Source organism: Ipomoea triloba, chromosome 1 (genome assembly GCF_003576645.1).
Source record: "Ipomoea triloba cultivar NCNSP0323 chromosome 1, ASM357664v1".
NCBI lineage: Eukaryota > Viridiplantae > Streptophyta > Magnoliopsida > Solanales > Convolvulaceae > Ipomoea > Ipomoea triloba.
The window spans coordinates 31,778,737-31,802,723 of record NC_044916.1 but is presented as its reverse complement, the minus strand read 5'-3'; the positions used below and the strand labels follow the sequence as shown (position 1 = coordinate 31,802,723).

The 23,987-nt window shown below is 35.9% G+C and overlaps 3 protein-coding genes across 5 annotated transcripts; 2 read left to right on the top strand and 1 right to left on the bottom strand.

Moving 5' to 3' along the window:
• Positions 1–1,946: 1,946 nt before the first annotated feature.
• Positions 1,947–5,357, top strand: LOC116000033 (PTI1-like tyrosine-protein kinase 1). 2 transcript variants are annotated; one of them, XM_031240039.1, is made up of 8 exons: positions 1,947–2,192; positions 2,951–3,109; positions 3,331–3,584; positions 3,688–3,814; positions 3,967–4,240; positions 4,676–4,808; positions 4,974–5,060; positions 5,171–5,357. In XM_031240039.1, exons 2-8 carry the CDS (start codon positions 2,959–2,961, stop codon positions 5,291–5,293), a joined length of 1,149 nt encoding a protein of 382 aa, XP_031095899.1. In that variant the 5' UTR covers positions 1,947–2,192; positions 2,951–2,958; the 3' UTR covers positions 5,294–5,357. The 2 variants fall into 2 exon arrangements, with proteins under 2 accessions (XP_031095899.1, XP_031095891.1); XM_031240031.1 differs by having other exon boundaries at positions 1,947–2,425; positions 2,932–3,109.
• A 3,063-nt stretch (positions 5,358–8,420) lies between these two features.
• On the top strand, positions 8,421–9,224 carry LOC116012436. Its single transcript, XM_031251972.1, has one exon. The coding sequence runs from the start codon at positions 8,421–8,423 to the stop codon at positions 9,222–9,224; it is 804 nt and encodes a 267-aa protein (XP_031107832.1).
• A 1,131-nt stretch (positions 9,225–10,355) lies between these two features.
• Positions 10,356–17,647, bottom strand: LOC116000018 (clathrin interactor EPSIN 2-like). 2 transcript variants are annotated; one of them, XM_031240010.1, is made up of 14 exons: positions 17,485–17,647; positions 16,626–16,721; positions 15,906–15,957; positions 15,097–15,176; positions 14,904–14,982; positions 14,648–14,731; positions 14,397–14,542; positions 13,602–13,970; positions 13,258–13,299; positions 13,045–13,152; positions 12,776–12,957; positions 12,248–12,423; positions 11,076–12,099; positions 10,356–10,986 (listed from the first exon to the last, which is right to left on the bottom strand). In XM_031240010.1, the coding sequence occupies exons 2-14, from the start codon at positions 16,658–16,660 to the stop codon at positions 10,508–10,510; spliced, it is 2,856 nt and encodes a 951-aa protein (XP_031095870.1). In that variant the 5' UTR covers positions 16,661–16,721; positions 17,485–17,647; the 3' UTR covers positions 10,356–10,507. The 2 variants fall into 2 exon arrangements, with proteins under 2 accessions (XP_031095870.1, XP_031095878.1); XM_031240018.1 differs by having other exon boundaries at positions 16,626–16,718.
• Positions 17,648–23,987: the final 6,340 nt, after the last annotated feature.

Below are 23,987 nucleotides of genomic sequence, written 5' to 3'. Positions count from 1 at the left end.
GCAATTAGGCCATCGAACTAAAAAACAATGCAATTGGGTTCCTGAACTATACGAATTCATGCAATTTCATCCAAAATGACCGTTTTACCTGATGTGCCGGTTACCAATTTTAAAAATGATATTTTAAAATAATTTTAAATAAAATAATTAATTAAAATTAAAATTTAAATTTAAAAAAAAAATTGCCGCGTCTCCGGCCGGCCTCGTCTCCAGCCATGGAGACGAAGCCGACCTTCGTCTCCTGGCTATGGAGACGAAGGTCCTCGTCTCCATGGCCGGAGCCGGAGACGAAGACGAAGCTCCGGCCATGGAGACGAGGCCGGCCGGAGACGATCCGGCCGGTAGTTTTTTTTTTTTTTTTTTAATTTAATTTCAATTTTAATTTTAATTACTTATTTTATTTAAAATTATTTTAAAATATTATTTTTAAAATTGGTAACCGGCACATCAGGTAAAACATGTCATTTTGGATGAAATTGCATTAATTTGTGTAGTTCAGGGACCCAATTGCATTGTTTTGTAGTTCGATGGCCTAATTGCATTTTTGTGTGTAGTTCAGTGGCCTATTTGACCCTTATTCCAATATTGAAATATTGTCAACTTAAATTGCATTAAAAGAAAAGAAAAAAAAGGAAATAATTGCACATAAGGTTCAATTGCACCCGTTTGCTTGTTCAATAGTTTAATTATGTAGCTCGCATAGGCAGTTCAATTGGTCACGGTGGTGAAGTTTGGAAACAGTGACTCGGGATCGAGTCGGCAGTGTGAGAGGTTCTTTGTGCGCAATAAACAAATATTTAGCCTTTATGTTCAGCTGACTTACTATGATTTACATCCTCCAAGATGTTTTGTCGGGCCGATACGTAGGAGACCTGATAGAACAAATTAACTCTTTGTATTTGGTATGCGTTGAAAAAATAGTATAAAATGATATTTTAAGTGGCTATTTTGTGGTACAAATATATGCGGGTCCACTTTCAATTTGGGTCAGATCAAAGTGGACTCGGGTTTTTCATAGTTAGACGAAGAGCTTGATATATTGTACGCTCATAACTGATAATGAGTGAATGAAAAATTGGTTCTCAAAGTAGACCCATTTGAATTGGAAAAATAATGTGGAAAAACTTTAAAGTAGATATTGTCTCACATTAGTAAGGGAAGTGGGTTTGCACCATTATTTATACGAGAGCATTTCTTAATTAGTTTAATTATGTATATTTTACGGTCAATAGTTTAATTGCACAAAAATTATAAATTGGATATTTTTTATTTGAAAAAAGGTCAAATAAACCTCTAAAACATTACATGAAAAATCAATTAGATGCCTAAATATTTTTTTTTTAACATGTTAAATGGGGCAAAGAAGCTCAAAAACTGATAAATGACTTGCAATTGCAGGTCATTCCCATCTCAGGCAAAAGTCCGGCGATCGATGACAACCGAACCATCGCCGGTCGCCATACTCTGGCGGCCTTCCTCCATGGGACAACCACTGGTCACTTTCCACTGCCTGGGAAGGCGACCATGCAGTTTCGCCTTCCTGTTCTTCTCCATTGAAGGCAGTGGTCGCCTTCCGCCGCCGGAGTATGACGATGAATTGTCGCCGATCGCTGGACTTTCGCTTGAGATAGGAATGACATGCAATAGTAGGTCATTTGTCCCTTTTTTTTTTGTTTTTTGTTTTTTAGTTTTTCGTCCCAATTTAATATGTTAAAGGACCTAATTGCACTTTTTAAATGTTTAGGGGTCTTATTGACTTTTTCAGGGAATGTTTAGGGACTTAGATTTTTTTATCTTTTTCTTTTATTTTGTTTAAAAAAAAAATAATTTTGTTAATATAATAATCAGTTTGTTTGTCGAATGGAAAAATTCAAAAGAACAAATTGGCCCGCGAAAAAGGAGAGACTTTCCATTATGCTCCTCTGGTTTCGCTGGTGGTTGGTTGTCCGATTTCATACACTTCTTCTCATTCTCCAAACAGCGAAGACTACAACTGGGCGTTTTCTCTTTTTCCCCTTAAATAATAAATAATCAAATAAATAAATTTTAAAAATAATGGAAAATCGGACCTTGAATTCCGGGTTGCCTCTGATCTGTGCCAACTGCAATTCTTCAATTGCCCGTTTCTGTTCTCGTTCTCTTCCGTCAATTCTCTATTAAGCCTTCATCTATTCCATTCCCAATCCGTGGGGGTATTTGATACATGCCCTTTCCATCTTGAATTTACCTTTTCAATCCCCTTTCTCTCTACTGTTCAGTTAAAGAGTTTGGGGATTCATTATCTCTTCTTTTTTTCATTTTTATTTCTTTCCTTTATTATTATTATCATTATTATTATTATTATTTTTGTTCCTGAATCGCGATTGTTTTTATCTTTTTGCTCCATTCGTCGATGGATGACGCATTTCATCGGCGAGGGCTTGTGGTATGCTTGTTATCTCTGCATTTTTCGTTTTCCATATGTTGATAGTTTTGTTATATCATTGCATGAAAACTGAAATTGCACCATTTCTGTTTTTCATGTTGTTGTAGGGGGGGTTAAAGTGTGGATTTGCTATGTCAATTTCTCCGAATTTAGAGAATTTGTTTAGTGGATTATCCAAATTCTAGAAAAATGGAAAATAATTCTCTGTTTTTCAATTCGAAAAAAAATGATTTTAGTAAACAAATTTCAATTTTCTGTTTTGTATTTCTCCAATTTTCTGATTTTTCTCCAGTTACAAAATGCATCCGCTTTTTGCCTGATTATGGGATCAGATTCTGAATCTGTTTACCATGCATGTGAAAGACATTGTGATAAGGGAAGGAAGCATTATCTTAAGAACAGACATTCTACCTTGAATTATAATTTGAAGGGAAAGCGATTTCTTTGAATTACTGTTGTTTTTTGGTAGATAAATATATGTTCTTATATTCTGAGTTGCTTCGCAGTCGAATGCTCCATCTCCAGGTTACTTTATGCCACTGGAAAAGTCAAGCCAAGACGATGGTGTTTATCCAAAGAAGAGAGCAGGGATGCGAAGATGGTTTTGTTGCATCTGCCGATCAGAGGAATCCTATGACACACGTGAAACTGAGCTCCTAAAAAGTCCCGCTAAGAATTCTGATGGTATTTCATTTATTTTCTGAGTCTCATCGTATATCATAGATCAAATATTTTGTTTGGTTATTCATGTCATTGGAAGATAGTTTTTGGGCTTATTGTATAAGATGTTTTTTTGTGTGTTCAAATGAGAACTTCATAGCTGCCTATAGGTTGATGATTTTAGTAAAAAAAAACACTGGTCAATTTTAAATTTACAATATTTATAAAAGAAGTCCATATCATAGGGCGTCCAAGACGTTCTAGAGTACAAGCTCCTGCCAAACCTGAGGTGCAGAAGACAATCCCAGTTATTGAGGTGCCTCTTTATTCTCTGGAGAAGTTAAAGGAAAGAACTGAAAATTTTGGATCAAAGGCATTAATTGGTGAAGGATCTTATGGAAGAGTGTACCGTGCAAGTTTAGATGATGGCAAGGCTGTGGCTGTGAAGAAGTTAGATATGTCATCTGAGCCAGCGCCAAATACTGAGTTCTTAATCCAGGTCTGTTTGTAATTCTGCATAAATTTCTTCGGTTTATTGCCTTGGTTGCTGCATATTATTGGCATTCGATTTAATTCATTCATTATGCTTCATTCTTTTTAAGGTTTCCTTGGTTTCAAGGATGAAACATGTCAATCTTATTGAGCTGCTTGGCTACTGCGTAGAAGGGAATCAACGTGTGTTAGTTTATGAGTTTGCAACCAAGGGATCTTTACATGATATATTGCATGGTATGTAAAAACATCCCAATGTAGCTCATTTTGATAGCACGTTTGTACTGATTAGAAGAAAAGTTCATAAAGTATGCTTACGAAAAATGAAAAAAAAACCAAAAGGAAGAGAGAAACATAAGTTTCATCAAGCTTAATTGGCTTACTTACAGGAAGGAAGGGAGTACAAGGATCACAGCCTGGCCCTACACTTGATTGGATGCAACGGGTCAGGATCGCTGTTGAGGCTGCAAGGGGACTCGAATATTTGCACGAGAAGGTCCAACCTCCTGTAATACACAGAGATATCAGATCCAGCAACATCCTTCTGTTTGAAGACTTCAGCGCAAAGATTGCAGATTTTAACCTTTCTAATCAAGCTCCAGATATGGCTGCCAGGCTTCATTCTACTAGAGTTCTGGGAACATTCGGTTATCATGCACCAGAGTAATGCTTCGCCATTCCCTTAAATCTTTTTATAAACGTCTGCACGTGGGGGATCACCTAATAGTTATCTAAGTTCAGTAATGATTTGCCATTCTCTTACTTCAACTCAACTCAGTGATAGTATTAACTAGACCGAGGTTAAGGATATTTATTCTTTTTGGACTTCTTGAGAATGCCTTTCAATGTTGTGGGATACTTGTGTAGTGGCTAACTTTTATTGTTTCATTGGTGAACATGAAAATTATGCCATTTGAAGTCATGCTAAATAAAAGTCCATAATATGCAAGAACATTGTCTTGCCACTGACTGTGGGATACCTGTTTTATATTCAACCATCTTGTTCATGGCTGTTCTTTTACCAGAAAGAGGGAGAACAAGTTGGATTTTGACTCTTTGAGGATTATCAAACTAATTTCTGCAAATAAATATTTGCAGATATGCAATGACAGGACAACTAACACAGAAGAGCGACGTTTATAGCTTTGGGGTCGTGCTGCTTGAACTTTTGACAGGCAGGAAACCTGTAGATCATACTATGCCTCGCGGACAGCAGAGCCTTGTCACCTGGGTGCGTATCCAAATTTATCACTTTTCCTTCTGTTCTGTCATGACTCATGCGTCCCAATTGAAGGATGCGTTCATGCTTTCTGTCTCAACTAAAAGTTTAAACTGATAGTGATAGTACACATTTACATTTATATATATGCTGAATGTATACATCAATTCCCTTCAGGCCACCCCAAGACTGAGTGAAGACAAAGTGCACCAATGTATAGACCCAAAGCTGGAAGGAGAGTGTCCTCCAAAAGCTGTGGCAAAGGTTTCTCCTCTTTCCCATACCACACAACTTCAATTTGCATTTAGCTTTCAAGATTTCTCAGTTAGATCCAAGTTTTTTTTTTTGGGTAAACAAAATTTGGGGTTATGCAGATGGCAGCTGTTGCAGCATTGTGTGTACAATATGAGTCCGAATTTCGCCCCAACATGAGCATTGTTGTGAAGGCTCTCCAACCATTGTTGAAGTCTCAGGTTCCTCATGCTCCAGAAATGTAATGCTGATATTATCAGCTGCTCAGCACCTCAGGATTTCTACACAAAGGCATCATCTATCCCCCCCCCCCCCATTGATTGAAGCATGGATATTGATCTGTGGTGATTTTCTCCAGTGAGTATGCTGTATATCATATTTATTTATTTATATCAATGGAGGTGATGAAACATAAGTAATAGTGTTGTAAACGAAAAATTCGTCGTTTAAAGATTTGTTGAACTTTGCAAGTAAAAGATACTAATAAACGAAAATTGTATCCAATTGATAGGGAGTATGTTGTATATCATATTTATTTATTTATATCAATGGAGGTGAATACTATGTTGTATATCATATTTATTTATTTATATCAATGGAGGTGAATACATTAGGTAATAATGTTGTAAATGAAAAATTCTCTCTCTAGAGAAATACAGAACTCTGCAAGTATGATACTAAGAAATGAAAATTGTATCTAGCTGATAGAGAGAAAGAGTATGTTGTGTATCATATTTTTTTTTTTTTGAAAAGAAACACGAGAATATATTAAAGAAGATCAGAATGAAGTACATCAAGAAGGAAAGGAGGCGGGAAAGGACCCCAATCCTTACGGTCAGACAAGAGTAAAGCATTTCTCGCTAGGAGGTGAGCTGCTTTATTCGCGGACCGTTTAGCAAATACAAAGCTGGACCCTATATCATCCAAGATCAGGTCGAAAGATGAACAAGAGAAGCTATTTTTTATCCCTTCGACCACTAGTAAGGCATCACTTTCAATCTGAACAAAGTCAGCATTAATAGACTTGATCCATTTTAGAGCTTCTTGGACACCCATTGCCTCCGCCACTTTCGGTTGATAAGAGCCATTAATCTTGACCTGCAGAGCGCCAACAAATGAGCCAGTTGAGTCCCTTAGAATAATCCCCAGGCCAGTTGTGCATGTTGTGTATCATATTTATTTATTTATATCAATACTAGAGAGAGAGTATGTTGTGTATGAGTGTATCGTATTTATTTATTTATATCAATACTAGGAAAGAAGTAATTGTATTGTTGAGAGTATGAGTACAAGATTTCGGAGTGTGTTCTGTCTATCACAGGGTCCACTATTTATATTACAGATATAGCGACGCAGGTCCACTATTTATATTACAGATACAACGACGCATATGCTTCGTGTATGTATATGGTTCGTGTAACGAACACCTAGTAATGGCGAGCATACATTAAGTGCTGCATCAACTCATCAAGCGTCGAAGCAAATGTTATTGCTGCCTCCTTAAGTGTGTCATAGCCGTTATGCGTCCCTTGGTCTCCTCGGGTTGGCTCCCCAAGTCGGGTATTGTGTTTTGCTCAATTATTTTGTCACCAGCCCCCTACTCCCAAAGCCTCGAAGCCGCCAACGCAGTTATGATTGAGATGGTCCGGAGGTCATGTGAGTTTGTTGGTCGGGCATCCATGGCTCCATGCATGTGTTGTGTTGCGTGTGGGTTGCTTGATCATTGTGCCATCTTCTTCTTTGTGCGATAAAAAATATAAAGTTTCTTTTTTAGACGTTTGAGAGCTTGATCTCAAACTCTCAATGAAATCACAATTTACGGTAAATATGTTATCGGAGTATACTAGGAAAGAAGTAATTGTATAGCTAAGAGTATGATTACAAGATTTTAGAGTGTATCATCGCCTATCACAAGGTCCACTATATGTATTACAAATTTATAGGTGCAAGTGTGCAACAACTCCTCTGGTTAGTGTAACGGACTCCTAGTAATGGTGAATCTACATTAAGTGCTACATAAAGTGCCTAATTGAAGTGTTGTTGCCTCTTCTTAAGTGTGTTGCAACTGTTACGTGTCCCTTCGTCTCCTCGGGTCGAATATTGCGCCTTACCCAATTATCCTGTCAGTTGTAAATGAAAAATTTCCAAGAGAAAAATAGAGAGCTATCTGTGCAATAGTTGTTCAAAGATTAGTTGAACTCTAGAAGTAAAAGATACTAAGTAACGAAAATTGTATCCAGTTGAACTCTTTGCGGGGCTGAGGATATGATATTTACCAAAAGAGTAAATTGCAATTTTGGTTCACTGACTATAGGGGTATTTTTAATTGCAGTCCACGACTTTCAAAACTATTAATTACATACCAAGACTATTCAATTTTTATCAATTTTGGCCACTCCGGCCAAATTCGCCGGAAAATCCTAAACCCTAAAATAATGAGGGGTATTTTAGTAATTTCACATGCATGCTCTTCATCTCTGGCGTTCTTGCACTTTTCCGGCGGCAGCTCTGGTTCCTCTCCGGCAGAACAATGGCGACCTTGACGCTCCTCCAACGACGAACAACAGTGGCCTCCTCTCCGGCAATCAACATCCTTCCTCATCTCTGTTTTTCCCAGCGACGACTGTGAGCAGCGATGGAGCGAAGAACCAGCAATGCTGTCTGTCGATTCTTCCCTTCCCCGTTCGGCGTGAGCAGCGAGCTTCCGGTGGCGGCGCAATGCAGCAAAACGATGGCAGTGGCGGGCTGGATTCCTTCTTCGACCTTCTTCTCCTTCTAGCAGTGACGGGAAAATGGTGCGCGGGACCGTGAGCACATGGGCGACAAACGCCGCGCATCCAGACGGAATCCGGTAGAGGAGCTCCACCGTGGCCAGCCCTCGTTTGGCGTCGCACTTTTCCAGAAGGCAAGAAGCAACAGATGGTCTGCCGGAGAAGAAGAGATTCGCCGGAGAAGAAGAAAACAAACATGAAATGACTAAAATACCCTCATTATTTTAGGGTTTAGAATTTTTCGGCGACATTTGGCCGGTAATTTGACCAAAATTGATAAAAATTGAATAGTCATGGTATGCAATTAACAGTTTTGAAAGTCGTGAACTGCAATTAAAAATACCCCTATAGTCAGTGGACCAAAATGACAATTTGCTCTTACCAAAATATACCTATTTATATAATCAAGATGCTTCTAGCAAATGAAATTGCTGCAATATCGCGCCCAAAAAATATATAGAAAAAGTTTTTAATTGTTTGGTCGTTAATTTAAGTATAAAGTTATTTTAATTATTATTATTATTAAAATAACTTTATACTTAAATTAACGACCAAACAATTAAAACATGTCCCCGTTCCTGATGTTTGCCAAATCTGCAATATGGAAGACGAATCTGAATTTCACCTATTTACTCGTTGCCATTTAGCTAGAAGTTGCTGGGATACTGTTGGAAATGTTGATTATAACTCTAGCAATTCCCTCCTTGACTGGCTTGAACTCAACTTCAATACAAAGGCTGACAATGATCTTTGCTTGCTTATCTCTATTTGTTGGAAAATATGGGAAGCTAGGAATGAGAAAATATGGAATCAAAAAATCTTTAATGCCTCTCATATCTGTTTATCTGCTGCTAATCTGTTATCTGAGTGGAACACTGCCAACTTACCTATGAATTTTTCCAGGATCCCTGCTACACTTACAAAGTGGACTAGTCCTCCCACACTCATGTATAAGCTCAACGTGGATGCTGCTCTTGATATCAACAACAAACGTATGGGTTTTGGCTTTGCATTGCGGGATTCTACTGGTGCCCTTGTTGCAGCTCGAAGTGCTCCTTACTTCAGATTATTTATGCCAAATGAAGCAGAAGCTATGGGTGTCAAAGAAGCTCTGAAATGGGTGAAGTCAATGAACATGGACAATCTGCAGGTTGAAAGTGACTGTCTCCAAGTGATAAATGGAATCAACTCAGATCTTACTATTTCCTCTTTTGATCTTATTTTAAACGATGTTAGAAAACTAGCTAGTTGTTTCACAAACATATGCTTTTTGTTTGTTAAGCGTTCAGCGAATAGGGTTGCCCATATTCTTGCAAGGGAAGCCCTTTCTTTGTCTGAGTGCTCGGATTGTTATTCTGTTCCTTTCCCTTCCATCGCTCGTGCTTTGAGCATGGATCTTACTTAATATATTACCGTATTTCGTTTTCAAAAAAATTATTATTATTATTATTTTGAAAAAGTATTAAACATACCTAACTTTATATGATAAATCAATTAGACCCTTGAACTTTTAAACTTACAATTACATTTATCAATTATTTTTTGTGCATTGAAATTTGAAACCCAGAAACTGGTAAGTAACCTGTAATAAGTGGTCACTAGGTTTCAATGGACTCCAAATTATCGACGGAACTCTGGTGACGATCGTCGATTGCCTTCTCCATTGGAAGGCGACCAAATGGTCATCATCTCCGATGGAGAAGGCAGTGTTGGTTAGGTTGCCTTCTCCATTCCAGAAGGGGACAACTCGTGACCGTTGGTAAGGTTGTTTGAATGTCGTCATCGGTAGCTTGAAATCTCGTCGAAACCCTAGCCATTGCATATTACAAGTCATTTATTAATTTCTAGGCTTCAATACACGAAAATCGCATGTTGCTAGACTTAATAGAGCTTTTTAAAATATTTTTTTTTGATTAAAGTTAATTTCAACAATCTAATGGGAATAGATTTTTGAGAATTAACATTTTCATAATTTATCAGAGTTTTATTACATGTACTCTCAAATTTACTTCCTAATGTATGTGGCAGGCGCAGATACGTTATTTTCTTCATGTGGACTCCTGTAAAAGTATCTAAATCAAAATTTAAGTGTGGAAGTAAAAATTGAGAATAGAGAATGAGTACGCTATACATATATCATTTTTAGTATGTTGAATGTTCATTTTTAGTAATAAATATTCAACATTAAAAGTTGGAAAAATTGCACTTTTCGTGCCTAAGTTATAGGATAATTATAAAATTCGTCCCTAAATGTTTACTATGCTCACTTTTCATTCCTAAGTTATCATTGTGTTGCACTTGTCGTCCTTTCATGCTCACTTTTCGTTCCTGGGTTTACTAAAATTGTAGTAATTTTTTTCCCTAATATTCCTAATATTTTATTAGTAAAGGGACGAAAAGTGTAACATCAATGATAACTTAAGGAGGAAAAGTGAGTATAACCAACACTTAGATGAATTCTATAATTACCTTATAACTTAAGGATGAAGAGTGTAATCCACCTTATAAGTTGCGTTGGTAGAGAAATAGAAAAATGTGATTACCAAAAGCTAGGCAAAGCACCCAATAATGTCATTAATGTGTAGTTCTCAAAATGAAAAGTTATTCAAATACACTAGCCAGTGGCAATCATGCATTCATCATGTTCTACAAACAATTCAAGTATTCTTGTTTTCTTTTAGTTCCACTTCATTGGTATCCACCACCACCACCACCACCAAAGGGTAGCTGGCCATAATTGCCAGCGCCAGGCAGAGGATAGTAACCTCCTCCGGCTATGTTTGGTCCAGGAGGAAAGCCTGCAGACTGTTGTTGCATCTGCATTCCTTGTCCAATGCCCATGTTCATTGGTCTACTCATCCCCATTCCCATTCCCATTCCCATTCCCATTGGCTGGTTAAGTCCTCTGTAAGCTGCCATGGAAAAGCCTGCTGCTCCGGGACCGGGATGAGCATTCATTCCCATGCCCACACCTGGGCCTACCATCTGAGTTTGCTGAGGCCTAAGAGCACCTGCACCAGCACGGCCAATTCCAGAACCAGAACCCATGGCTTGCCCCATGATAACGGTTGATGTCACTGTGGTATTAGTGGGTTTTTCCATCCGCTTTTCCTTGCGATTCATTGCATCAAAGTCAACCCCAATGTCAGCTAATGGATTTGTTTTGGCTGCACATAACATGACATGGAAAATAACTACAGGGAAGGAAGGAAGAATGATAATGAAATCAACACACGGGTGGGTGGTGAGAACTTACGCCCAGAAATGTTCAAATTGACCAGTCCGCGGTTCAGTGTATCAGCCCAAATTGTAGATTTCGTCTCAAAGTTGTTGTTAGCTGGCTGAGAACTGGTGAGCAGAGATGCAGCAGCAGATGATGGAATAGGCTGCATGGGATGAGGGGCGGGCACTGGTTGACTTTGTGATGATTGAAAGGCCATCTGTGAAGGTACTTGGGCAGCTGTACCATGATGTGAAAGAAAATTTGGAGTATTATCATGTGTAGATGCTCCAGCGGAAACTTGAGTACCCATGGAGGGGGGGAATGCATGTAGAGATCCAAAAGGTGCATTGTAACCCCCATAAAGACTAGGATTTGGATTGAAGATTTTGCCGCTAGAAGCCTGAAACCCAACCTGTGTTGGAAAACCATTAAAGTAAGCAGATTGACCACTTTGGGCTGTGTATCCTGTTTGTGGTGATTGATCAGCTTGAGCAGTTCGAAAATTTGACTGTAACATCTGTAGTGGAAGAGAACCAAGCTGTGTTGGAAAGCCATTAAGATGAGCAGGTTGACCACTTTGGGCTGTGAATCTTGTTTGTAGTGATTGATCAGATTGAGCTGGAATAAGTGCCAAAGATTGAGGTTGACTGGTTTGAGCAGAAAACCCCATTTGTGAATCAGCTTGAGCAGTTTGATAACTTGAATGTAACGACTGTTGTGCAGGTTGAGCAGCAAAACTTGTGAGTGAAGCATACTGAAAAGGTGGAAAACCCATATGTGGTGCAGTTTGGCCAGTTGGGACTGGATGCTCACTCTGTGAATACACAGAAGGTGAAAGCCCAGAGGGTGGGAGAATATCAGCCAATATGTCAATCTCCCGGTTGGCGATAGACAGATCATTCTGGTTGGTTGAATGAAGCTGAATGCTATGAGATACTGGTTGAGGAATATCAGGACTTTGAGTCAAGGAACGAAGCGATTCGGGAGTTTGATCAGATATTCCATTGGAATATGGGATAGCCTTGAAGGGTTCATCGCCAAAGGGATCATCAAAACCCTACATGAAAACAATATGCTTTAATTCCAGAAATGGCAGGATGTGACTATGTGAGTCTCATCCTGGTTGGCAATACTCTGCTTCCAATATACTAAAATACTCGAATGAAATATGTAAAGTATAAACACATTCCAGAATAAAAACCAACCTGGTTGGCGACAAATGTGACTTCAGAATTGGATGTTCCAGAGGAATTAGCCTGGGATGTTCCAGTAAGTGGTCCGACCGGTACAATGGCCAATGAATTGGAAGAGAATGAGTCAAAAAGAGAGCCAAGTAAATCCATTTCAGGGACAGCAGAAGTACTGGGGGCGTTATGGGCAGCTGCTTAAAAAAGGTATTTAAAAATATTTAATGTTAGAGTTAACTCTACTGTTGGTCCCTTGAGCATAGTGGAAATTTTCAACTAAAAGTTGTGGAAATAATCTAGAACTGTCATTATTACTTTACAGACAAAAATTAGAATATACTCCATAAAGGATCCAAACAAAAATCATAAATCCTCAATTTGTCATCAGTAGTCTATAACCAGGAAAACAAGATGAACATAATGATAGGCTGGAAATGAGAGGTAAATTCAGATACAGACATTAAGCATAGTACATTTATTCACTGATAATTTAACAGAGCATGAAAAATGAAGCATCATTTAGGCCATTTCATTTAAACAAGTTACCTGACAAGGAGGCATGGGGATCAAATTCACCCAACCCGTCAACATTTTTGTTTTCTGGTGCTGGAGCATGTGGTGTACCAGCAGAAGGTTCTGGAGCAAGTGCTCTGGTATCGTGACTTGGACTAGCATTTGCATGAGGGCATGATGATTTAGGAGCAGGCGCTGATGAAGTTTCCGAGTCCCTTTTCAGAATTCAAAACAATAATTATATACCAATATGCTTCATGTAGAGGTAAGAAGCATTGTGATAAATTATTGCATACAAATACCTTGCACTATGTGTGGGACTCTGTGTATCACCAACAGATTCCTCATAACTTGGAGAAGCAAGGTTTTGTTCAGAATATTTCCGCCGAAGTGGCTGCCTACCAGAAGGACTGGGGTAGAACCGTAGAAAATTTAGTCAACAAATAAAATTGCACCTCATCTTTGTATTAAACCATCGTCAAATAAGAACAGCATAAGTAACATGGAAAAATCACCTTCTATTTCGTGGCCGATCCTCAGCCCTGGCACCACTTACTCTGTCATTCAGACACAGATGTTCATCATAATGATCAAAGTGTTTATTAATCATGCATTTCAATAGGCACAACCGGACATCCTAAAGCAATCTTATGTGATAGAAATACCCACAAGCCCCAAAATACCAGAAATGTGTTGAACAAATAAAGAAACATGGATTTAAGTATTCGTTATTATTGATGTTATAATGCTTCTCAAGCTTAAGGTATTCACACAAAATTTTGGATTCATGAAATCCATTTAGTCATAGAAGTATAGAAGATCATAATGAAAATTCATTGGCAATAATATAAAAGAATACCTGGATGAATGTTGACCACTGTCAGCATAAGCAATATCTCTGTCTCTGCCAAGGCTTCTACTTCTTGAACCATAATTATATTCATCAATGCTTCGACTTGTTCCAGTTCCACGATAATCACTATCCCTGTATCCATAATCATATTCTCTATCATAGTGATCCGAATTGCGTCCATACGAGTCCCCATACCTGCCATATCTGTCCTCATCTCTATGGCTCCGTTCTCTTTCTCTCCCATAACCATTTCTATTATCATCTCTGCTTACATAACGGCCACTGTAACGATCTTCATCATATCTGTCACCGTATACTCCTGTGCTTGAATATGAACCATGATGATACATACTACCCATTGACATGCTGCGGTATCTATAAGAAATTACAATCCAGTAAAGAAGCTTAATTTAAAGTTAAGATAAAGGAACCAAGAAAAATTGCATATTTCACTAGAAGGTATTGTATGAGACTCTTAGTCCAGTACTTTAATGCATGAATGATTCAGTCCAATTTTCTGAATTAAAACCCCATTATGTGCTTCAGTACTGAAAATAAAGCTTCACTGTGGTTCAGCTTACTTGAAATGGCTAATAGTGCAGGTGTTTAATTTTAACAATTCATCCCCAAAAGATTCGATATTTGGATTGATTCTCTTTTATTGATTAGTGACTTTGCAATGAATGCTGATATCTTAAAATCTTAAAATTTTAAAGCTTTAAGTCAGTGTAATATCATATCCTATTCATCCAAATATAAGGGGGGGTGTCCGTGTGTATAAACAACCACAATGGAGCATACTTGTCTCTATTTGTAGATGCCTTTTGACGAACTTCTTGTATTCTTTCCTTGTCATTTACTAAAACTACAAGACACTGAGATTTCTTTCTAACATTGCTTCCCTGATCTCTGCCACTGGAATCAACATATTGAAAATCGGACAGCGTCTGTGACAAGCAGGGAAAATATGAAACCCTAAGTCATCCAAAACATTCCAAAAACTAGCAATGCATCTTTGTCCAACTTACACCATAAATGGCAAAGACGCTTACATTTATCTGATATGCATGTTCCCTGATTTCATCTATGATGCGTTCTGATCCATGGACCACCAAGTATTCCAAAACAGTTAAGGCCTGAAAAGTAAATGAAATATTAAGCTTGCACCATACTTGTATTGCTGGGGTTTAAAACACAAAACACATGTATCAATCCAGAGATTGAATTACTCAAATGTAGATTTACATATATAATGGGCTAAGAAAAACAAAATTTTCAAGAGAAGAATAAAATTCTTATTAAGCCAACCTTGTAAACATGCCGCCAATTCTTCCCAGTGTCATTGACCCTCTTCCAAAGTACGGCCATAATTATTTGATATTCATTGCTGTGAAAAATTGACAGTAGGTCACCATCTTAAATGGAACAAGCCCCCCACCGCTACCCAAAAAAAAAAGTTTAAAAAGGAGAAAGAATTCAGAAATATGAAATTGTAACATACGGGTTTCTTGTAGCCTGTGCAATATGAGCAAGGAGAGATCCATGTGGACCCCAGGGTTCATTGCTAGTGGCATCAAGCACCTGTTTATCATAGAACCAAACATCCACAGGGTATCATGCTATCAAATACAATGAACTTTAATTCTACCAGCCACATATCATGGAAAAGAAATTTAAAACCTGGAAAAATATCAATGCTATTCTTCTGCTGAATTATCAAATAAAGTCCTAACCAGTCTCATAGCAAAGCAGAATTTTATATTAATATAAATTTAAAAAGAAACGAGGATAGTTTCACTAATGTATTTTGCTAATTTCTATTATTGATACCATTCTCAGACATGCGTTTTAAATGGTTTTGCTAGAAATGTCAACCCCTTATGTCCAACAGTCCAAGTAATAAATAACTCCACCAAATTTAATAAAAAAAGCACTCACAAGCTTGAATTCCTGTAAAAGAAAAGCAAACCAAGTCTAGATAACACTTTCACCTACTCTACATCAGGAAGTCACTTACTCTTGCATATAAGTGTGTAACTAAGTCAAGGGTTAGTGCTTGCAACATTTATTCATAATTAACCATCACTAGAATGTTTTACATAAACACAAACAGAACACAATGGTTCCCAAATTTATTTTCTTTTTACCCCTGAGGAAGGTAAATTAATAATGAGGAAGAAATAGTTGACAGAAGTAGAAGCCCAAGTTATTTTCCTAATATAAAGCCACATGCACACAAGGTAAATATCTGACAGATGAAACAAAACTAATAATACAAGATATTGTAACATAAGTAGATACAAGACTTACCTTTTGTTCAATTGAAGGGACTTTAAGAACTTTCTTGTTAACCCCCCGCTTACTGCAGAAGAACCACAGAATATGATCTATTAAGCTTTCTCAACTGTTAAGTGCGAAGATTCCACATTGATAAAATAAGAGAGAATATATGAGTTTATAAGGCCATGGGTTAAACTAGCTAATTTGTTGGATTTAATCTTTTAGTGTGGCTTGACCCATGTGCATTATAGCTCAGTTGAGTGCCCTAACCCAATCTTAGTTTAAAACATGGTATCATAGCCTGTATAAGAGCGAATATATATTTGACCCTGGCCCAATCTTAGTTTATAAGATCATCAATGAAATGAAAGCCAACATTTAATGAAGAACTATATTTCATTTTTTTATTTGTTTGTTTTTTTTTCCCTGGCAAGCCATATTCCATTCTCACAAGAATTCCAAGAAGCCAGATATGAAATGAAATTATAAAGAGCATGAATTTTTCTATTGCATTTATGTGGACCATTTTTAAACATGCACACACAACCTTGTCAACTAGATTTATTTTTATCTATGCACTGCAGACTATTGCCCCTGAAAGCACTTCCTTTCTTTCCATGTTAATGGACAAATTTTAAGAAGACAGAGAATAAAAATTGTATACATATTAAAAAGAATTGCATCATTGTGGAACTTTATTTTTCGCTACCTAGTCCAACATAGATCATTTCAGTAAGGAATCAAACTTACAAGTCCCGGACAGTTTGATCAAAGGCCTTTTTCATTTTGACTTCTGATTAGTTGGTCAAGTACTCTCCAGAGAAGCCCCACTTGAATAATTTACTACTAAAAAACAAGAAAGAAAATCATATATAACTTTCAACTTGCCAGGATATAGTAGTATTGTTGGTGAAACAAATAAGAGCAAGTGCATTTAAGTGAGAGAGAGATCCATGATACACAAAGAAGAGTAGCAATAGTAAAAAGACAAGTTCAGTTCCAAACACTTGTCATTTTCAAATTGTTGAAACATTATAAGTATATTCCTCCTATTATAATTGTCCTTCAGCACCATTACACCAACCAAAACAACTGATCATCCCCAAAAGTTTCAAAGACCTCATTGGATCCAGGGAAAAATATATATACCAATTACTGTAATTGGCATTGTTCTGCTGCCACATTAAACAATGCAAATCATTAATTTGAAATCCTAATTTTGATTTTTCAGCAAATGTTTACTCATCTCTTATTAAACTGAAGATAAATTTGCATGTTGTTGGTCATCATCATTATTTGAAAGAATAGAAGCTAAAGAATTTAGCCAATGCAATTTGCAACCTAAGAAAAAATTTAAAGGAAAAAAAAAACAAAAAACTTAGCGCGGCATTGAACAATGTTAATCCACATTCATAGCATTCAAAATGGAATCAAACATACTGAGGACGAAGCACCATATATATATATATAATTCTACAAATATGGAGCTGAATCTATTACCTACAAATAGATAATAGCGACAAAATGTGAAAATCAACGAAAAAAGGGACATGAAATAGCATAACATAAAATGAAATGAAAATTATAGAAGAAGAGAAAAATATATAACTGATTCTGGTTGATTGCGTAATCAAACCCGATGGAGTTTTTCTGGACGGTCTCCCCCCCATATCAGATCTGAGAGAGAAGGCGGCAAGAGACGAAGACATCAGGGAAGCAAAAATGGCGTAATACTTCAAAGAAGAGAGAGCGCGGGTGAAAAGGAAGAACAAGACAACGCACTTTGCACGCAGGAATTCTTGGGACATTGATTTTTTCTTCTCTTTTCTTTTTTATTTTTTTATTTTTTAAAGGTTCCGACTCACGGTGTGTGTCATAGACGTTATAACGGTTAGTCCTGACCAATATAAATTTGGTACATATTCAATTGTTATTATGGATCTTTCTTCCGCAATTTTCACCATAATTTTATTACAACCATATATTGATTAACCATATACATTCCAAGCAATTCTCATTCTTCATAGTGGAATGACAATCTTGACATATGTTTACAAATATGTTCAGATAATCTATTACGGAATACATAAGTTCAAGCAACTACGTAGTATATATGCTAATGTATGAATACCAAAATATAAAAAGCTTATTCATTGAAATATAATACATTAAAATAGAAACTAGGGGCATCAACAATGATCGGTCCATGACATGATCAAGTCAATCATTTTTTCATAGACCATGATTATTGTGTGGACCATAAATTAAAAGTACATTTTAATATACTAAAAGTACATTATTTATGTATGTAAAGTATATTATTTGAGTATTGAATGTACATTATTTTGTATATTATTAAATAATGTGCATTCAATACACAAATAATATACTTATATATATATATATATATATATATATATATATATATATATATATATATTAAAAATATATACCTTGTATTCATGATTTACACAACTGTGTGGACCATGATCCAAAAAAAATTTACCTGATCAGGGTCATCAGTGTATGTACAATGATGGGGTAACATCGCCCAATTTGAATGTATTTTTCTACACCATTCTAATCAAAGACAATAGTTATACTATGGACCATCACAATTTACATAATGAGTACTGTTTACAATTCAAATTCAACTTGTAAACATTCAGTATGTAAATTGTGAATACTTAATTGTAAACATTCAATATATAAATTGTGTATTTTGAACCCGAGTCCACAAAATAATTTTCCAATAATCAAAGAGGGGATTGTTATGCCGTGGACCCAGGTCCACCTTGCAATGTGGAGATTGGGTTGAGTGGATGGGCTATGCTCTAGAACGAACCAATACTTTTAATGCGGCCCATGATGTTGGATAGTCCGGAATTCGAATATTTTCTTTAGCCTATGATGACAGTCAATTTATATATAAACAAGGCAGAAAATTCAATTAAATTATAAAAATGCATAAATAAAAATGATGCATTATATAAAATTGATAGTAATAATTCATACTTCATTTGAGTACAAATGGACAATTTTTCACTTAGTAATGCTTTCAAGTTTCATTATTATATTCGACTTTTCTTCTTCTTTAAAATAAAGTTTTTTAAAGAATTCTCATCGGGTGCATTTAGTTCAAGTTATGTGAACACCTTAGTAATTTTATATTACCACAACATAACATTTGGAATTCCATGAAAGGGAGTGAGTTCGAGGCTCAGTAGAGGTGACTGTTGACTTTTTGTGTTAGTCAGTAGTACTAAAAAAACATTTGGAGGTAAAATTAGAGGTAATGTGATTACCTCTATCTTCTTAGTATTCTTTACATTATTTTATAATATTTTAATTTTTCTCTTATAAACTAACCAATATATATACTAGCTAATAAATAAAATAATAATAATAACCACAATAATATATTTATACATCTATAAAATAATATATGTTAATGTGTATGTGTATGTGTATAATATTGATTTATTTACTTATTTGTATTCTTGTATTAAAGACAATAATTAAGTAAATTATACAACATATCATAAAATATGGTCCCAACTAAACATATTAATGTTAAATTCTCACTATTCCAACTAAACATCGAAGATAATTTTACAATAGTGAGGGATAACTAGTGAGGCAGGTTAGTTTGGAATTTTTTAAATTGAAAGCAAGATAGTTAAGATTTTATCTATATTAAATTATAAAGAATCATGAGCGATTATATTTTAAATTTAGCTAACTCTCTAATTGACACTTATTAGGGATGGTAATATAATTTTTCTTTGACCTGGGAATTTTTGGTACCGCCTCTAATATGAAGTGGTAGTGTCTAGTGGGCGTGTGTAATATTTTTTATATGTCTAATTGATGCGTGCCTTTCATGTACATACTAGCAGCGTCAAAGTAGTCACCAGTTGGTGATCATTCTAACTTTTATACTCTTAAAAAAAAAATTTGCTTGTGTTTGTTTTAAAGCTTCATTTCAATATTCACATGACTCAAAAAAAAATAAATCACAAATAACCTAAAACCTTTCAAGTTGCCCTAACACAAATTTCTAAATAGCATAATACGGAAAATGACATTTTCTTTTATAAATTATAGCAGAGAACAATATTTTTTTACCTCAATTATAAATTATAGCAGAGAACAATATTTTTTTACCTCAATTATACTTTCATCACTTCTCATTATTTGCAAAGTGATTTTTTTTTTTTTTTGTCACTCAATTGTCTACAAAGTGTTTTTAACACAACTCAAACAAAAATATATCATGGATGAAAAAAAAAGTTGTACTTCACAACATCTGAGGGATTAAAAAAGCTAATTTGTAGACTATGATCGAAGGACCAAAATAACTACTTTGCAAACAATTTTAATATGAAAAGTAGTGATAGTAATCATAGTGTAATTGAGAGAAGAGAAGTGTCATTCCCTTATAATTTAGAGACAAAAATGATCAATTCCCCTAATAGAATACTCCTATTACGTAAACCCAAAACCCAAAATCCAAGAAGAAGAAGAAGAAAGAAAGAAAGAAGTGAGGGAGGGAGGGACAGATGAATGCATTAGTCATTGATTTGTCTCATCTATTCCAAAATCGGAGGTGTCGGTAAAAAGTAGCAACACATTTAAAAATCGTATTAAATGGTTTCATGCCCCAATATATATTTAAATTTGTCAAAAAATTATTGCATCTGAGAGTTATTGCAACAATCCAAACAAAAAATTTATTATTGGACACTTTAAAAAAGAATTCTCCTACCATTTTTCTACTTTTCTTTGTTTTATTTCTTTCTTTTCGACTAGTGGTTACAATTAAATATTATCATAAATATGTCCTCTTTTAAATATGATACAATTACGTACCCTAAAAAGAGAAACATTTTATATTTTGAGTTGGTAGGTCTCTTTATTTTCATTTATTGTTGACAAAATGAGATGCACATTCATACCAAGTATAATTATATTTTTTGAGTTGGTATATGTCTCGTCAATTTCTATTTTTTCTCTTTATTTTGTCCAAGGCTTGTATTGTCTTGCCAAAATAGGAAACAAAGGGGCATTTTGTTCAATTCACGTCTTTTTCCCTTCCTTTTTCCATGAAAACTGTTATTTTTTCATTTTTAAAATTTATCTTATAACGTTTATTTTCCTAATGTGTATCAAATTATATATATTCATTTTACTAATAAATTAATCAAACTCACCATAAGTTTTTTTTTTTTTTTTTAAGTAATTTGCTCAGAAATCAAATACAAAGAAGAGCAAATCACGAGCAAATTTCAATTCACATCTAATTTAATCATTCAAACTACTTACTCAACATATAATTTCTCTCCCTCTCTCTTAAACTCTTTTAATTAAATGAAAAATTATATGTTCACTCTCTTTATTAAACCGTTGGATGATAGAATGAAATTTGAATGGAGGGCTAATTATATTGTGGCAAAAATGATGTAATGTGACAAAATTAAAGCTGTAGAATAAAATGTGACAATGTTACAATAATCGATTACTAAAATTAGAATTTGTTCACCAATCAACTAGTGTTATATAAAGATGGTAACCACAACCACAAGGTTACGTTTCAAGTTTGACTTCTCATGAAAGCTGCATATATATTGACATTTTTGGTTTAAAATGTCAACTATGAACAAACTAGTCTAGTTTACCTCTCCCATTTGGGAGCAAATTAATAAAATTAAATCTAATGGATATGACCTAATATCCTCACCCTTTTCATTAAATTTTTGGAAGGGGACACGTACAAATGCACAATTATAAAAGACACCATAAATTATATATATTAAAAAATTTTAATGTGCCAATTTGTACTAAGTACAATTACATATGTTTTTTTAAGTATTATTGACTCTATTATAATGTAGTATCGGTTCATATATATATATATTCAATCAACTAAAGCACAAAGAGTCAATGTTTCTACTGGAGTTCGAACCTGAACAATTATATATGATATTTAATTGTATTTTTTTTTTTGAAAGGGTGATATTTAATTGTATTGAATATTGTAAAATGTTTATCTTAACAATACTTAGTGCAATATAATATAATTAAACAGATACTATGAGTAGTTATAGCTGATACAAAATGTATCATTGTTAATTGGCAACATAAAAATTATCAGCTAGCATTATGCCATGCCTCATACGGTCATGCCGGCTATGAGTGTATTACATGTGGATCGGAGTAGATGGAGTACTGTCTTTTCAAAAAAAAAAAAAAAAAAGTTGATTTATGCAAATAAAATTAATACTTGGTGCAGTAGGCCATCATATATCCTCATATTGCTTGACGAGTAATTAATTATACTTATTGTTGAGATTGACAAATTGGATTTGTAAAGTTAATATATCGAAGTTATCATTAGTGGGATTGTGGGAATGTGAAAATTTAAAATTTTACATTAATACTCTTAAATTTAATGTTTACTAAATCGATATTTAATTGAAGGATCAAATTTGAAACAAAATCAATAATCAATAGACCATTTATGGTCAAATTGAAAGCCGATGATACAAATTGGTAAAGGTTAATAGTCAAGGGACTATTTATTCAATTGAAAGTCGGGAATAAAAATTCGTAAATATCAATAGTCAAGGATCTTGTGGTCCAGTAGCATCAAACCATTCCCTTTATACGAGAGGTGGTGGGTTCGAGCCTCAGTGGACTTCTGTGCTTCAATAGGTTGAGAAAGTTAAGAATTAACTATTTTCCCATTGAACGATCTTCCCTACATGATGGCTAAAGCTCAATGGTATGCCGATGAAAAATCAAATAAAAAAATAATAAAAAACGGAAAACGGAGTCAAAGGGAACCAGGGTCTTGCTGTCAAGCATCTTAATGTTTTTTTTTTTTAGTACATCATCTTAATGTTAAACACTTTGAAGTCTGTGGGAACGAGTTAGTACATGATTCTCACCATAAAAAGTGGTGTGATTGTGATATTCGGGATCATCGATAGATCACGTACCCTTCTCCTTCCACCGTACTAACTCTTTTATCCTCCTATTTACCCTATCAGCCATTTCTTCCATGATAGTCTCTTGGGCTTCTCCTCGTGGGTTAGCTATTTAGGGGTCTCTGGTCGAGCTCGATAGTGTTTTTACCAATTGTCTCAGTAGGGACGGGATTTGGCTCATCCCTAATGGACTCTTTTTTCTTGGCCTCGCTTTTAACTTGGGGTCCCTTGCCCCAGGGCTTTAATCTTTCTCTCGATGGCCTTCTTTGGAGCTAGGGCGTGCTTAGTTTCGTTGGAGGTGGGTTCGCTTGGGAACTCTAGCCAATAGTTACTTGCTACATCTGGCCGAGTTGCAGCTACCAGGCTACCACTGCTATTGAGCCACCAATACGTTGATTATGTTGGTCAACTCCTGGTTAACGTTTGGACTAGACCCCACCTTAAAGGGCTCAAGTAACCCTAATTGTGGGAGCATCTTCTCTAACGGCTTGTGTGCCGATCGAACCACTCGTTTCTCTTGGTTAGGAAACCAACCTTTGGGAGTGGAACTACAACCCCACCCTATTGGCTGAGATGCTCGTGCAAGTCTCGTGAGTGTTTACTTCTCAATTCGACCATTCCAATGTATTTTACTATTTTATAATTATACTTACAGAACAAAGATATGAATTCAAGTAAATTTTAGGAACATGTATTTTTTGAAAAGACAAACGGCACCAATTATAGTTTTTAATGAATCGGATCCACCATGAAACCGAGTAAATATTAGAAAATTGGTGTGTGAAGTAATAATAAAACTATAAAAGTAATGGTCCAATCCCTTAGAATATTGCAACTAGGCTACAATGATATTTAAACATAAAAGCATAAACCAAGACAAGTTGCCCGACCAAGTAGATGGTTGGAAATTACCTACGACCAACGACAAACAAGAGAAGTTAAGTCTTGATGCTGATGATGATGGTCCGAAAGAAACAAGCCCCCCCCCCCCCCCCCCCCCCCCCCCCCCCCCCCCCCCCCCCCCCCCCCCCCCCCCCCCCCCCCCCCCCCCCCCCCCCCCCCCCCCCCCCCCCCCCCCCCCCCCCCCCCCCCCCCCCCCCCCCCCCCCCCCCCCCCCCCCCCC